Consider the following 17766-nt stretch of genomic DNA (forward strand, 5'->3'; position numbering starts at 1 on the left):
AACTTCTTGCAATGAATTGCTTACAGAGGAAGTGCCTTGCTAGCAGTGGGTTCAACAGCCAGTATGAGTCAGTGGGAGGGAATGGGGCTTAGGCAGCCAATGTTACAGTGAAGTTTTATTTTGCTTACTCTTTGTATAATGTGCCAGAATTGTGAGGGACTAAGCAGGTTCTTGTTGCAAGATTAGCTCTTCCACTTCTTTTCCTTCCTATTATTATTAACTTCGGCTGCCATTGCCAATGCTATTCACAACAGTGCAGTAACAATAGTTTGGACTCTGGACTGATTGGTTTTCTCTTTTCTTCAGAGGCCCATGTGTGTTAACCTGCTGACTTCGATATATGCTGGTTCAGCCCAGCTGTGCTAGAGTTTCCCCTCCTGCTCCTTCTGATAAGTGAAGCCCTTGACTTCTGTCCCAAAGACACGCCAACGGCACCAATGTGGAATCTGCTTTGACAGATCCTATGAAGAAAGTGTGGCAGTGATGAAGGGTCTGTTTATTTGTTACATGCATATACTTACTGCCCTACACCTATTGAGCTCTCTCTTGACTTAATCCTCCCAACAACCCTGTGAGCTACAGTAGTTTTCAGTGAGAGTGAATGGCCCAAGGTCACCTTATGAGTTTACAGAATGAGTTTCGAATAAAATGTAGTCAAGAACACCAGTAGCATACTTTTAGACAAGAGTCTGCCACTCTGGTCACCCAATACTGCTCTAGCTCCCCCACCACTACCACCACTATGAAACTATATTTGCTGCTCTGATCATCTGATAGTTATATCCCAGGGAGGACCAGACCCTTCATAGAACACTTCGTCAATGTCCCATCCCAGAGAGATGGCCCAGAAAGACACCGCAGTCAATGGTACTGAAAGACACTAAGAGGTCCAGAAGAACCAACAGGGACACATTCCCCCTGTCCAGTTCCCAGCGTACAACATCTACCAAGGCATCCAAAGCTGTCTCCATCCCATAACCATATCTGAAGCCAGACTGAAACAGATCTAGATAATTCCTTTCATCCAGAAACTCCTGGGGCTGAGAAGCTATGACCCATTCTATTTCACCATGCCTAAGAATGGAATACTAGAGACTGGCCAGTAATTATCCAGTATTGTGGGCTCCAAGGAAAGCTTTTTCAGCAATGATCTTACTGTTGACTCCTTTAAGACTGCTGCTGATATTGATTTCAATTTAGCAGAAGAACTAAAAACACAGGAAATAAAGGCAGGTATCTAGCTCCTTCTGGAAAGTAGACTTTCAATTAAATTGGGGGGGGGGGGGAACTGTACCAGGAATATCAGCCTCAAACAGATCTTCAATGAATCCATGGGATTACATTACATATCTAGTTGTGACAGCCAAGAGACTTCAACTTAACAGAACATGGGAACAAAGCTCATGACCCAGAGCTGACCTGGGCAATCAAGGCTAGGACTGATTCAGATAGGCATTACTTTTCATGAGTTTTAGCCAGGATGGATTTGATTTAAATCAAAACCAGGTTTACTTGTGTTTTTAAATAAATCATGATTTAAATCAATTTGATTTTTAAAAAGCACTTATTTTTAATCAAAATTTGAATCATTTCATGTGTATCAGTGCTGTGGCACCCTCTTAGTGAGGGTTGATGCATTCTCATAAAAAAACAGACTAGAAGTATAACACAAGATTGGCAGTCTGGGATATATTTCCTAGAAGCTATCACTGCCAGCTCTTTCCACCCTCTAGGCTAATTCAAACCACAACCATCCCCAAAGATAACAACAACTTCCATGCAGCTATGACAATTACAGGAGCTTCTGTGAGGCACTTGCAACTTCCTTCACTGCGCAGGTCCAACCCTCTCTCAATATCATTATAATACCTACAAAGCTGCCTCTATTGTTTAGAATCATAAGGATCAAATTATCTAGCAAGATTTCTTCCTTTCTTCAACATTCCATAAGCAAAATGTTCAGAATTAGTCCTGCTTCATGGAATGTACTTGGTGTGCACTTGGTGTGCTAGCCACATTTCCCCCATTGACTAGAACTGGGGATTACTGGCAAATTTTTGAGGTGAAAACTGGTACAGAGATGTTTTGCTTTTAATGAGTACCTGTACGGAACAAGTGTTGAAAACTGTCTCATAATTTTTATTAGTTCTACATTTCCATTACAGTAGGCAACACTTGCTGAAATTTAGCACAAGTCCTTTCATGAGCTTCTAATACATAATACAGTGGTGCCTTGCTAGATGATTGCTTCGCATAACGATGAATTCGCTTTACGATGAGGTTTTCGGAGCGATCTTGCGCGTTGTATAACGATGTTTCCTATGGGCGATTTTCACTTTACGATGTGAGGGACCTTGCCTCGCAAGATGATTAAATTTTAGGTCCCTGTTTTGCGCTTTACAATGTTTTTGACAGCTTGGCCTTGCTTCACTAGATGGGTCTTTTAATGGTCGCTGTCTTCGCTTGGGATATGTGTTTCGCTTAACGATGTTTCCTATGGCGATTTTCGCTTTACGATGACAATCCGTTCCCATTGGAACGGATTATCAGGTTTTCAATGCATTTCAATGGGAAAAAGCGTTTCGCAAGATGATGTCTTCGCTTAACAGTGATTTTCGCGGAACAAATTAACATCGTCTTGCGAGGCACCACTGTATTTTCACTTCCAAATGAGTCTAATGGTTCTACTACTTCCATTTCTTCAGCTGATACATTTGTCATCTCAGACCATCTGGCAGAAAATGACTTCTTTCAGAACATAAAATATGATTCTCCAGTGCATAGGAACACTGAACTGTAGCTGTTACATTTGGAGGTAACCAAGATCAGTTCCTACTCTGCTTGATCTAGAAAGCACAGCTTCAAGGTGTAGCTGAAACAACTCTGCCCTTCTCACTGCAAACCAGACAAGATCGCCACCCTACCTGATAATTTAATCTCCAAGGTGAGATGCCTAAAAATTATCCATAATCCTTCGACATGGTTTGCTGGGAATTCCCTCGCTGGCAGATTATTATTCACTTTAAGAGTCACATCAAATATTTGAATCAAAAAGGTGATTTTATACTGAATGGAGGACAAAGAATGACATTTTTATTACAATATCAGCAAACTGCCACCAGAAACCAAAGTCACAGGAGGCCTGCACTTTGAATCATTTCTGCGGTATTAACAGAGCAGAGCCCTACACCAAAAGGGCAAGAACAAAAACTCAGCAAGAAGTTACTTCAGTACATTGTTAGCTGCAGAAACTGGCAGAGTCACAAACCACACACCCAGAAGCATATCCTGTCCCCATCCTGCCACAGCTGAGCTATCAGGGGCGTGGGCGTCTTTGTTGGTAGCCTCTGGAGCACAGCGATAGCATTTCACAAGCGGCAGCACGATTGTGTCTGTGCTCTCCTTCCACAGGGGAGGCCACATTTTCTATGGGTCAAATGCACGTCCAAAGTGCAGTGTACAATATGGGGGAACTGTTTAACATGATCCCCAAAGTATGGCCAGACTAGGTGTAATCCCGTTAGCACAGCCCTTGTAGAAAGCTTTCCTGCTCCATTGTTTTGAAACACATTACATTCTAGTGGATTATCCGCAGTTTGCACACACCCCAGCTCTTTTCATTTGGCTCCTTTCTCTTGAGTCTCTATGTCTGTGGAAGAATCCTGTGTGTTATACAGGCTAAGCAAAGGCTTCCAACACTCGTTTGCCCAATAAAAGCATCCCAGACCTGTTCTGCAGTTCACTCACACAAGCTCTGTTATTTCTTCCTGCCTTCCTGTGCTTACAATGCCCTGCCTGAAAACGACGTGCCATCAAGTAGATTCTGAGTTACGAAAACCCTTCCCAGGTTTATCTAGATATAAACTACTTAGCAGTGACTTACCGGGCCCTCTTCTTGGCAGCTCCCTGGAACTGTGCAGCTGTCCAAAAGCATGCACCTCCACCAGCCACACAACCTTCAGGGGATCTCAGCTGACCCCTCTCCTGCTCTGCACAGAGGGAATTTGAACTCCTGATCCTTGCAGCCAGGCACTTCTGCCAGTTTGTACAAATCGTGCCTCGTGGGTTTATTATAGGCAAGTATTTCACAATGAGTGCTTCACGTCTGTAAATGAGAGCTAAACTCATAAGCCCCATAGAACGCAGTGGGATTTATTCCTCTGTATGTATGCCTGGGAGAACAGCCATAAAAACAAACATTATTTGAAATGCATGAGCAAATGGATGGTGGCTGGGAAAATACTGCTTCGCTGAAGCAAGGACTTTATCAATAAAGCTGGATATTCATTAACATAAAGCTAGTTTCAGAGGAAAATATATGTAACAGAATATTGGTTTGAAGTAGCACCAGGCATACAGAGATTTCAGGCAAAAGTAGTTCCATATGAGACACTAGTGATTCCATCTGTTACAGGCTACTTAATTTCACTGACATATATTCATTCATTCATTCATTCATTCTTTCTTTCTTTCTTTCTTTCCTTCCTTCCTTCCTTCCTTCCTTCCTTCCTTCCCTTCCTGTCTGTCTGTCTGTCCGTCCGTCCGTATTGAGCAAACTAGTGTTGGAAGCCCATGGTTAGCTTGTATCACACACAGGATTAGTCCACAGACGTAGAGAGACTCAGTGAAATAAAATGGATGAGAATGGGTGAATTCAATTCAGATGATTATCATATCTACTACTGTGGGCAAGAATGCCATAGAAGAAATGGAGTAACCTTCATAGTCAACAAAAGAGTGGGAAAAGCTGTAATGGGATACAATCTCAAAAAATGATAGAATGATTTCAATACGAATCCAAGGCAGACCTTTCAACATCACAGTAACCCAGGTTTATGCACCAACCACCCATGCTGAAGAGGCTGAAATTGACCAATTCTATGAAGACTTACAACACCTTCTAGAACTGACACCAAAGAAAGATGTTCTTCTCGTTCTAGGGAACTGGAATGCTAAGGTAGGGAGTCAAGAGATGAAAGGAACAACAGCTAAGTTTGGCCTTGGAGTTCAAAATGAAGCAGGGCAAAGGCTAATAGAGTTTTGTCAAGAGAACAAGCTGGTCATCACAAACACTCTTTTCCAACAACGCAAGAGGGGACTCTACACATGGACATCACCAGATGGGCAATACCGAAATCAGATTGATTATGTCCTCTGCAGCCAAAGATGGAGAAGCTCTATACAGTCAGCAAAAACAAGACCTGGAGCTGATTGCAGTTCTGATCATCAGCTTCTTATAAGAAAACTCAAACTTAAACTGAAGAGAGTAGGAAAAACCACTGGACTAGTCAGGTATAATCTAAACCAAATCCCTTATGAATACACAGTAGAAGTGAAGAACAGATTTAAGGAACTAGTTTGGTGGACAGAGTGCCTGAAGAACTATGGATGGAGGCCCGTAACATTGTACAGAAGGCAGCAACAAAAACAATCCCAAAGAAAAGGAACTGCAAGAAAGCAGAGTGGCTGTCCAACAAGGCCTTACAAATAGCAGAGAAGAGAAGGCAAACAAAATGCAAGGGAGATAGGGAAAGTTACAGAAAATTGAATGCAGACTTCCAAAGGATAGCAAGGAGAGACAAGAGGGCCTTCTTAAATTAACAGTGCAAAGATATAGAGGAAAATAATAAAAAGGGGGAAACCAGAGATCTGTTCAAGAAAACTGGAGATATTAAAGGAACATTTTGTGCAAAAATGGACATGATAAAGGACAAAAATGGTAGGGATCTCACAGAAGCAGAAGACATCAAGAAGAGCTAGCAAGAATACACAGAGGAATTATACTACAAAGATCTGGATGTCCCGTACAACCCAGATAGTGTGGCTGCTGACCTTGAGCCAGACATCCTGTGGAGTGAAGTCAAGTGGGGCTTAGAAAGCTTGTCTAAAGGCCTGTGGAGGTGATGGCATTCCAGTTGAACTATTTAAAATCTTAAAGATGACACTGTTAAGGTGCTACATGCAATTTGCTAGCAGGTTTCGAAAACTCAGCAGTGGCCAGAGGATTGGAAAATATCAGCCTACAGTACATCCCAAGCCCAAAGAAGGGCAGAGCCAAAGAATGCTCCAACTACCATACAATTGCACTCATTTCACACACTAGCAAGGTTATGCTCAAAATCCTACAAGGTAGGTTTCAGCAGTATGTGGACCTAGAACTCCCAGAAGTTCAAGCTAGATTTTGAAGGGGCAGAGGAACTAGAGACCAAATTGCTAATATACGCTGGATTATGGAGAAAGCCAGAGAGTTCCAGAAAAACATCTAGTTCTGCTTCATTTACTACGCAAAAGCCTTTGACTGTGTGGACCACAGCAAACTATGGCAAGTTCTTAAAGATATGGGGGTGCCTGACCACCTTGTCTATCTCCTGAGAAACCTATATGTGGGACAGGAAGCAACAGTTAGAACTGGATATGGAACAATGGATTGGTTCAAAATTGGGAAAGGATTACGACAAGGCTGTATGTTGTCTCCCTGCTTATTTAACTTATATGCAGAATGCATCGTGCGAAAGGCTGGACTGGATGAATCCCAAGCCGGAATTAAGATTGCCGGAAGAAATATCAACAACCTCAGATAGGCAGGTGATACCACTCTGATGGCAGAAAGTGAGGAGGAATTAAGGAACCTCTTAATGAGGGTGAAAGAGGAGAGCACCAAAAATGGTCTGAAACTCAACATAAAAAAAACTAAGATCATGGCCACTGGCCCCATCACCTCCTGGCAAATAGAAGAGGAAGATATGGAGGCAGTGACAGATTTTACTTTCTTGGGCTCCATGATCACTGCAAACAGTGACAGTAGCCACAAAATGAAAAGACGCCTACTTCTTGGGAGGAAAGTGATGACAAACCTTGACAGCATTTTAAAAAGCAGAGACATCACCTTGCCGACAAAGGTCCACATAGTCAAAGCTACGGTTTTTCCAGTAGTGATGTATAGAAGTGAGAGGTGAACAATAAAGAAGGCTGACCGCCAAAGAATTGATGCTTTTGAATTGTGGTGCTGGAGGAGACTCTTGAGAGTCCCCTTGCCTGCAAGGAGAACAAACCTATCCATTTTGAAGGAAATGAACCCTGAGTGCTCACTGGAAGGACAGATCCTGAAGCTGAGCCTCCAATACTTTGGCCACCTCATGAGAAGAGAAGACTCCTTGGAAAAGACCCTGATGTTGGGAAAGTGTGAAGGCAAGAGGAGAAGGGGACGACAGAGGATGAGATGGTTGGACAGTGTCATCGAAGCTACCAACATGAATTTGACCGAACTCTGGGAGGCAGTGGAAGACAGGAGGGCCTGGTGTGCTCTGGTCCATGTGATCATGAAGAGTCAGACACGACTTAACGACTAAACAACAACAACGTAAACATTTTATGTATTCCTGAAGGCTAACAAATACATTTTGGCATACATTTTCCTGTGCGAAAGACTACCACATCAGATGCTCACACCTATTTAGAAAAATGCATAGCCCTGGCAGTTGGAGAGCAAGAAAGGCCAGTGAAGAGAAGATATTGATAATCTAAGCAGGAAGATCCTGAAAGCTAATCATTTTTAAATGCATGCACCTTTGCACAATATGTGTGCTTAAGATTGGACTATCCCATATTCACAGATCAAAAGCACATTCTTCAACTAGTTTCAGACAAGAGATTTGGTGCCTCTCAATTCATTACTTCATTTCTTCCTTTACTGCCGGGTACTTTTCAAATAAGAGAGAAGAAGAACTGGCTACACCAAAGTACATATAAAAATCCAACAAATATTTGTTGAGAAAATCCCCCCCACCCCCAGCCATAGCTGCTGTGTGCCTTTTGAGCAATCAGAGAAGCCTCTACATAACAGCCTTCCCGAAAGTACACAACTGCCAATGTTCTGGACTACAATTCACACCATCAGCAGCCAGCATGACAGGGCCTGTAGTCCAACACATGGCCATAATAGAAGGGAGGCTCTATCCAGAAAGACCTTTAGAATAGCAGCCAGGCACACCTCCACAATGCCTCACCCTCCAACAGTTAAGTACTGAACTTATTATCCCAACTCCTCTCTTCTTCGCCCCGTATCATTTCAGTGGCATTTCTTACATTTTATATTATAAGCCAAAGGTTGAAGACTGTCTCATTCCTGAATTTGTTAGCCACTCTGGGAACTTTGGCTGCAAGGAAGGGTATTAAGTGCAACAAATAAACAGACACACCTGCCTATATGTTACTTACTACCTTTTAGGAACAGCTGCATTTGCTGTTATGGCAAAAAGAAATAAATTTCAATTACTTCCAATGTAGTCTCAGAACCATGATGAAAACCTGCATTACTGTACCAACACCTCATGTTCAATGTTCCTCTTTTACATCTGTTATCTGTTTATCAAACCCCTCAGGCCCACAGTGATGGGAAATGCTATTCATTACTGCATCTAATGAGTCTCTCTGGCATATTTTAATCGTTCCAGCAGTGATGCTTTCTTTTATTTAATTTTTTTAGATACAACAAAAAACATGTCCGTCTTGACTCAGTACATATACCTACCACTACTTCTACCACACCACACAGATCATTGATGCTTACAAGAAGAGACACGACAAAGCAGCATCTTAAAAAGCAGAGACATCACCCTGCACATAACAGACACGAACAGGAAATAAACAAGGATACAAATTCTTGTCTTCAAAAATAGCAGGAACATACATTAATTATACGCCACCAGCTAGTATACATCCGAAGCATTTCTAAGTCATTTGTATCTAGTCAACAGAATGACTTGTAAACAAAGTTGCTGAACACAGCTCCACCACCTGCAGCCAATATGGCCAACTGGAGTTGTACTCCAACACATTGAGAGTGGAAGGCTAAGCCACATTTTTTACCAAGTGCACAACTTCAATCTTCAAGTGTCACCCTCTCTGCTTGCCTATGCCTGAAAGATCAAAGCTGGGGTTCCTGCAGGTACTGTTTCCCCAAAGCCTGTCCTCAACCTAACATGACACTGCCTGATGCAATCAGCCCTGCTTCACTTGCTGTCACAATTACTAAGGAGATCTGCAAAAACAACATAGGGTCTCAAAATTTTTTTTTAATTTTTTTTTGCTTCTGGGAAAAAAATTAGATACTACTTTAGGGAAGAAGAACACATCAAAATACAGAGTGACCTTATCTGGATGGAACTGATAGAAGGGTGGATCGGATTGGAGGGCTGCAAGTTTGCTAGCCCGCTTAGTAGATGTTATTGCCACAAGAAAAGATATTTTCAAGGAAAGTAGTTTAAGAGATGGCTGGACAGTGTCTGCGAAGCAACCCACATGAATTTGACCCAACTCCGGGAGGCAGTGGAAGATAGGAGGGCCTGGCGTGCTCTGGTCCATGGGGTCACGAAGAGTCGGACACGACTAAACAACGACGAGGAGTTTAAGATCACAGGTATCCATCGGTTCAAAGGGTGGTTGAGTAAGTTTATTGAGGACAAGTTGTAAAGACCACTGAGGAATAGGAAATTTGCATGGTGGGCGGATATTGTTGAGTCCTTTAAGAATTTTTTTTTAACATTTGGATGAGAAAAAAGTCTGGCCGGTTCAGAATTAGGAGGTTGGTGAGCTACGACAGCAGAGTTATAAACTTTCAAGGTGGAATAAGATAATCCAAAATTGAAGAGATGAAGGACAAAGGTAAGTAAAGTCTTCAAAGAGACTGGTGTTGCAGGTAAGTTATGAGAATCAATAAAGGAAAAGAATGCTTTCCATTTGTTTTGGAATAGAAGCTGCGTTGAGGGCTTTCAAGCTTGATCAAGTACATTCTTTATGGTGGGAGTATCCTCCACACTGGCGGGTTCAGAGAGGGTATGTCTGGATGATAAATCAGCCCATCCTCTTGAGTAAGAAGGATAGGAATTGGCGGGAGTCGGAATTAGTTGGTTGACGTCGACTTCAGGTAAGTGAACCATGGCTGTTTCGGCCACCATGGGGTGAGAAATATTGCATTCGACTGAAACTGTTGAAGTTGAATGATGGTTCTTTGTATGAGCAGTATTGGAGGGAATAGATAGAGTAGGTGCTTGTCCCATTCTAACATGAAGACATCTCTGATCGAGTTGTTGTCGATACCAGCTCGAGTACAGTAATGCTGGCACTTGGCATTTGTGGGAGAAGCAAAGATGTCGATGGAAGGGGTGTCCCAACAGTCGCAGAAGAGATCGAAGATTGTGTTGTTTAGGGATCATTTGTGTGTCCTCGCGGTGAGGTGACTAAGATCACTCGCGAGGGAGTTTTCGTCTGTGGCTATGTGGACTGCTACTGGAAAGATGCGATGTAGGTAACACCATTCCCAGAACTCGACAGTCAAGTACAGTAGGGATAGAGAATGTGTGCCTCCCTGTTTGTTTATGTAGTAAAGGGCTGTCTTATTGTCTGTAGCGAGTTGTACTGCACGTCCCGCAAAAAGTGGCAGGAAAGCATGGAAAGCCTTGATAATTGCTAAAAGTTCCAAGATGATTGATTTGTAATGTTTTCTCTTGGTTTGTCCATAGGTCATGGATTCTGTGATGCAGACCATGTGCTCTCCAGCCTGATGGACTGGCATCAGTGGTAACTTGTATTGTCAACTGAAGAGGCAAAAAGGGTTTTCCGATGAGCAAATTTGGGAGAAACGTCCACCAGGTGAGTTGATGCGCGAGCTCGGATGTTACTGTAAGACGCATAGACAGGTGGTCCGTCATAGGATCGAACAGTGACAGGTACCATGATTGAAGCGACCTCATTTTGAGCCATGCATTCTGTATAACTGCAGTTGTGGAGGCTGAGTCCAAGGAGGTGTTGGACATGATGGGCTGACACCGAGGCTAGAGGTTGGAATGGTTGAATAGCCTTTTTTAGTTTGAGGATTCCCTCATGTCAGAGGAAGGCTCTGGCTTATAGGGAATCAAAGTGTGCTCCGATGTAGGTAGCGTTTTGAGATGGCTCGAGATGTGACTTGGTGAGATTCACCTTGAGGCCGAGGTCTCGGAGTGTACTGAGAGTGAGCTGGGTAGCTCTGATGGCATCGTGATATGAGGCTGAGACTATCAACCAGTCATCTATATAAGGGAATATATTGATACCCTGAAGTCGAAGATAGGCAATGACTGGTGCCATGCATTTGGTAAAAGTCCTCAGTGCTGTGGAAAGTCTGAATGAGAGAGAACAGAACTGGTATGTGGTGTTGTGAATCGGAATTGAAGGAATTCGGGTGAATAGAGATGTGAAAGTATGCGTCTTGGAGATTGATGACGACAAACCAGTCTCCCTGTGAAAGGAGAGGAATGATAGTGTCTAGTGTCAACATTCTGAAGCGTCTAGGTCGAATTAATTTATTGAGATTTCTGAGGTCGACGATGAGATGGAGTCCTCCATACTTTTTCGGTACTGTAAAATATCTGGAGTAGAAACCGTCATGCAGGTCATATGGAAGGACTGTAGTTATGGCTTGTTTTTGGAGAAGAAGGGAAACTTCTTCTTGAAGGATTGTCTAATAAGGAGTATTTTTAATTTTTCTGATCGGTGGGATAGTTTTAAATTCAAGTAAGTAACCGTTTTTAATGATGGAAAGGACCCATTGGTCATTAGTTATATATTGGCAAGTATTAAAGAAGGGACACAATCTTATTTGGAACGGGGTTGAAGAACTGAGAGTGGGTGAAGAGAGTCTATAGGTATTGCTTACCCTTCTTTTGAGGGTGCCGAAAGTGCTAGCAGCAAGGTTGCTGTTGCTGGCTTCGAAAGGACGATGGAGCTGAGGCTGAGGGTCCCTGAAAAGGCTTGTCCGATGTTTGAGGTTTATATGGTCTGTATGGTTGTTGAAATTGTTGGTATGGTTGTTGGTAAAAAGTTTGTCTTCGATATTGTGGGCGCTGGTATCTGTATGTCTGCTGGGTTGAGCAGGATCAAGCTGTTTTACGGATCTTATGGAGGTTGTCCATCACTTCATCTGTTTTTTTAATTAAACACTCCAGCCCTGTCAAACAGTAATCCTCTATTCTAGATCTGGTATCATCCAATATACCAGCAGATCAAAGTCATGCCTGACGCCGGAGCGCAATAGAGGTGGCCATAGCTTTAGAGGCAGCATCCGCAGTGTGGTGAGATGTAATTCTCTGTTGTTTGGTGAATATGGAAGCTTTGGCATGGATGTTAAGGGCTTCTGACTTAGCCAATTCTGGGGCTGTTTCAAGTACAGTGGTGCCTCGCTTAACGATTTTAATTGGTTCCAAAAAAAACATCGCTATGTGAAAACATTGTTAAGCGAAACACCATTTCCCATAGAGATGCATTGAAAACCGGATAATCCGTTCCAATTGGGACGGATTACCATCCTTAAGCAAAAATCCCCATAGGAAAAAACGTTAAGCGAAACCCATTGAAATGCATTGAAGCCTATTTCAATGGGGCAAAAAATTTCACAAAAAATTCAAAAAGACTCAGAACAAAGCCAAATTAAGTTAACAAAGGTTTTATTAGGTGCACTAACGATTCCAAGCATTTTAAACATTTTTAAAACATTTTAGAATATTTAAAAAATAGCAAAAATGGGGCTATAAAAAAAAACGTTAAGCGAAACAAGGGGACCTAAAACTGTCATCGTTAAGTGAAGCATGGTCCCAAAATCGTTAAGCGAAAATCGCCCATAGGGAAAATCGTTAAGTGAAGCAGAAGATCACTCCGAAAAAGCCATCGTTAAGTGAATTTTTCGTTATACGAAGCAATCGTTAAGCGAGGCACCACTGTATTGAGATAATGTTGTTCCATAGTTGCCTATGGTAAGCTCCCATTGCGGCTTGATAATATGCAACTCACATAAAAAATGAAGTGAGGGAATAGAGCCTCCTGCTGAGTATATCTAATTTTCTCCCTTCTTTATTTGTAGGTGCAATTGAGGATTTATTTCGGGCTCTTGATTGGTTTGATATTATGGAGTTTGGTGTCGGATGTTTGGTGAGAAATGTAGTATCCGCACTGTGGGTCTTGTAATAATTTTCGATACGTCTGGAAATTTGTAAGGAAGAGGGAGGTTTGTCCCATGGTTTCTTGATCAAATCAAGCATAGCCAGAATGAATGCCAAACTGAGAGAGGGCGTTTTATCTTGATTAATATCGTCAAACACCAAGTCCTGCTTAGATGGTGGTGGTTCTTCAATTTCAAGTTGTAAAGTTTTAGCCATTCTCATGACTAGTTGAGAAGAAGTGAAATCCTCTGATGGAGAGGGTGGGTGATTCTCAGTGACATCAGAACTTGGTGTCGGTAAATTAGATCGTAATTCCTGTGATACGTCAGAGGCAAGGTCCTGGATCGATGGAGATGACAAAGAGGGAGATTGGTGTCGGGGTTTTGACATCAATATTTGTGTGGAGGAAGAAGGCTGTGTTGTGGGAACCATCTGTGTGGAATACCTCCCCGTGTCAGTAGGCAGAAGAGGGGGACCCTTATAAGTGGTAGTAACTTGCAGTGATGTCTGAGGAAGATGTTTAGAGGAATGCTTAAGACACTTTGATTGAGGATGTTTTATAATTGATGAAGGGCGTTTCAAGGTTGGTTTAGACGGAAGGGTTCTATGAGTCGGTATCGAATGCTGAGGCCAGTGTCGATGTCGAGGAGGAGATGGAGAGAGTGAAGGTGAGCATCGGGGTCGATACACTAAATTATAGCGGACTCATTTAGACTCATCATAATATACTTGTTCTTGAGGACTGTCAGGTCATATTGGTAGTATCTATCTCTTCTATCATCTTGGAAGTGGTGTTTATTTATTTATTTATTTAATTTATATGCCGCTCACTCTACCCAAAGGTCTCTGGGCGGCTTACAACAATTAAAATCCAATACAATAAAATATAAAATGATTAAAAAATACAATTAAAATACGATTAAAATACAATTAAAATTGTCATCATCAAGACCCACAGTTGATGTTATTTCAATTAAAAGCCTTCTGGAACAGGAAGGTTTTGACCTGGCGCCGAAATATAATCAGTGTTGGCGCCAGACGAATTTCAGTCGGGAGGGCGTTCCATAGTCTGGGGGCAGCTGCCAAGAAGGCCCTTTGTCTACAAGCCATCCCTCTTACCTCCTTGAGAGGATTGCTGATAATAGTAGTACTCCCGGTGTGGGAGGTTGTACAGAGCAGGTGATAGATGTTGTCTCTTCTCGCGGTGTTTGCTAGGAAAGTAGCAAGACGAATCGGAGCTGGATAGTTCAATTGGAATTGACCGCCCTGATGATGTAGGGCTCGAATGGGCCGAGGCCTGACTGGAATGAACTTCCGCCAAAGAGAAGCCAATACTCGGTGAGAAGCTCGCAGCAGAGGCTGGAGCTTGGGCTGGAGGTAGAGATGGGTCATCTCTGTCAGACAGAGAGCCTGGAGCATCTCTAGATGATTCTTCCAGGATGGGAGATGGAAGAGTTGGCTGTGGTGGGTCAAGCTGAGTGGACTTTGAAGTTTTTTTCTCCAGTTTCTTAGTCTTGTCTTTTTTCTTCTTAGAAGAGTCTAGAGACTGAGTCGAGGCCTTGGACGTCGACATGGATTTCGAAGTGGACTTCAACTTCTCTTTATGGTGAGGAGGAGTCATCACTGGGCTGGAAGCAGGAAGGGGTGGATTTTGCCAATCTGGTCGAGGGTCTGGAGAATGTGCAGACTCCATAGCGATTGGAGGCGGGTGTAGAGATTTTTCCCAGAGGTAAGATCTCAGTCTTTGTAAATGCAATTTTAGTGCTGGTTTAGTTAGCCTTTTACACTCGGAGCAGGAGTGCGTAGTATGTTGTTCCCCAAGACAGAAAGGGCAATGGTTGTGGCTGTTGGTGAGCGGGATTTTATTTGCGCATAGAATGCACCACTTGAAAGGCCGGGGGGGGGGCATAAAAGAGCGGGGAAAAGAGGAGGGAAAAACAGTCATGGGGCGGGATTGGAAAACGCGGGCAGAGAAAAAACTGGAATAAACTCACAGGGGAAATGTCCAATAAAGAAGATAATAGAAAAGTAGCTGAATCAAATAAACGATGGTTCAATGGAAATATTAATTCAACAGATCGCTCTAGTCTCCGAAACAGGTCTAGCCAACACGGCGGAAAAAAGGAACTGAGGGGATCAGTGATGGGCGGAGCATGCGCTCCAAGGGGGAATGCCCCACTAATAATGTGTCTTTAAGCTCTACAAACTTCCGAGAGGTTCAGCACAGGTGCAGAACAACCCAATTGTGTGAATTCATAGAGGCCATGAAGAAGAATGGAGGGGGAAAGTGATTCCTGCTTTCACCCTACATTTTCATTGCAAAACGTGGAGGGGGAAAGCTGCTTTTTGCAACGAAAATGTAGGGGGAAAGCAGGAATTGCTTTTCCCCTCCATTTTTTTTTTTTGCAAAACATGGACAGGGAAAGTAGGGATCAAAGTGCTTTGATCCCTCCCCCCCCTTACTTCTGTGTATAAAATGACCCTCAATTTTTCTTTTAATTGTTTTAGGACAAAGTGTTGTTTTATACATAGAAATATATGGTATTATATGATTCCTTAGTTCCAATTAGCTATTAATTAAAGTTTATGCCAAATGAAACTTGTTAGGCTCCATGGTGCCATAAGACAATTTGTTGAATATTGGTACCATAACTAACAGGCCCTGACAAGAATTCCCAAATTCAAGGGCTGGTATTTAACTTTACCTATACTGTAAACCTAAGGCTAGAATAAGAGTGGAAAGCAGGGAAGGAGACAATAGCTGCCACTGTTAGTGCCTGTTAGTTCTTCTGATGGCTATATATAACACACTGCCTTTCTGGTATCTTGAAGCCCAACATGTTTTACCTGGCATAAACTTTAATGAACTGGATATAACAAGTGAGGATGTGAATGTTGCTTACTGAGTTCTTTTCAGCTTAGATTCCATGTAAGAATGCTTAAGAACGGTGTATGTTGTAATCTCCTCTCTAATCCACTCTGCTTCTAGTGAGTGTGACATTTCCCATAGTATTACACGAGTCTGGAATCGGGGATCAGGTCTCTCTTTTCTGAATATCTGCTTGGTTTCCTTCCACAGTGCCCCATGCTGCTCATGCTCAGAGTGTGTGCTCCTTCAAGAAAGGTGTGGGGTTACATGACTGACACATGCCCAGCACTTCATTATCCATCATCTACCACAATTTATGTGATCTCCCTGCCACCTTCGCTGTTTTTGCTGCAACTGGGTTGACTCAGTTAACTCTCAGGAAATTTGTGCAATGACTATATAGGACATCCTCAATGTGAGGCAGTGTGCTTCTGAACACCAGTTTCTAGAGGCAAAGGGGTGTGGAAATCAGCAACTGTCCTCTTGCTCTGCTGGTGCACTTCCAGAAGGTAGCCACTGAGGGAAACAGTAATCTGGAGCAGATAAGCCTTAGAAATCAACTATTGCTCACTTCAAATGTTTAACGCTCAAGTACTTTGCTATACAGTATACATAGCTGTGTATGACAATTCTCTGCATACAACAGGTTGTAAGAGCCTACCTTGTACATAAGCTACACATAAACAAGCAAGGACAACAATATAATCTTGGAACTACAGAGCTGGAAGAGACCAGCCCTGTCAGGGAGACACAGTGCAGAATCGAATTCACACACCTGCATATATTTGTACAGTATAGGCAGCTGTATTTGAGCTTTACGTGTTCAACCAACCAAGCAAGCAAGTAAGTATGAAAATCGGAGGGTACAGCACATTCGGATCTGTGCCCATTTCAAAAGTTGTGCATGTGTCTGGGCCACCTACCAAAGGATGTAGATACGTTTCAGGAGCGCGAATGGGCGAATAAATCTTCAGAGGAGTTAAAGTGAAGAAGGAACGAAGAGAAGGTCTCCTCTTTAAAGAGGATGATTGGAGGACTAGTTATCGAAACAAAACAGGGTTGGAACAGGACGGACCGATGGCTTCCCGCCTTTCTTGGGTATCTCTCTCCATGGTGGGGTGGGAGGGGAAGGCTACGTCGCCGGAGGGGAGCGAACCCCCGAAAAAGGCAGGGTCGCCCCTAGCTGACTGCTCTGTGAATGGGATCCTCGCTTGGTGTCTCCTATATACACAGACGCGCAAAGTTGTAAAGCAGCTGTGCGTCCGTAAATCCGGCAGCCCTAGACGCGCGTTCAGACTCACTAGCCGGGCTATTCAACCCCTATTCCACCCTATTCCTCCTGGACGGGGCCGAGCTAAGTTGAATCTCGCCCGGTCCCGGCGGCGCCCGTCCGAGCCTTCGCGTCCCGGCTGCCCTCCGCTTCCCCGCTCACCTTGTACACCTTGCCGAAGGCGCCGTCGCCCAGCTCTCCGACGATCTCCCACACCTCGTTGGGATCCAAGTCGCGGCGCACGTGCTCGTACTCCTTGGATCGCCGCTTCTCGAAGGTGGAGAGGCGCAAGATGCGACGGAAATTAGCGAAGGCCATCGCTTCGCTTGGGCTCGCCCTTCGACTCACCCCACCATCAATCCGTCAGAAGAAGCGAGGAGGCAGCCGGCAGGTCGTCCCTGCAGAAGAGCGGAGGGGGATCGCCCAGATGGGCTGAGGCAGAGAGCTGCCAAGGCGCTAGTCCCTCGCAGTCGACGAGAAAAGGACTCCGAGGGTGAACCCGACCGAGGCAAAGCGCCGCCCCGCCGGTCCCTTGAGAACGAAAGGCGCGGCGAACGAGCCCCGGCGCCCTCGCCTCTGGCGGCTTCCGCCGACAAAGGTTGGTCGCCCTTGCTGAGGCGGCTCTCTCCGGACAGCTGGGGCGGCGGGAGGTGTGC

At 43.7% G+C, this 17766-nt stretch overlaps 1 protein-coding gene across 2 annotated transcripts in view; it reads right to left on the reverse strand.

Annotated features, from left to right (window-relative positions):
- The window catches only part of STK10 (serine/threonine kinase 10), a 91291-nt gene extending 73649 nt beyond the window's left edge, over positions 1-17642 (reverse strand). The window contains exon 1 of one of the 2 annotated variants that reach the window (XM_072990240.2): positions 17273-17642. In XM_072990240.2, the coding sequence (XP_072846341.2) occupies positions 17273-17428 (156 nt within the window). In that variant the 5' untranslated portion in view covers positions 17429-17642. Of the gene's footprint in view, positions 1-3883; positions 12182-17272 lie in introns of those variants that run through there. The other variant, XM_072990242.2, reaches the window with a different exon arrangement.
- Positions 17643-17766: the final 124 nt, after the last annotated feature.

This window comes from Pogona vitticeps, chromosome 2 (assembly GCF_051106095.1).
Source record: "Pogona vitticeps strain Pit_001003342236 chromosome 2, PviZW2.1, whole genome shotgun sequence".
NCBI lineage: Eukaryota > Metazoa > Chordata > Lepidosauria > Squamata > Agamidae > Pogona > Pogona vitticeps.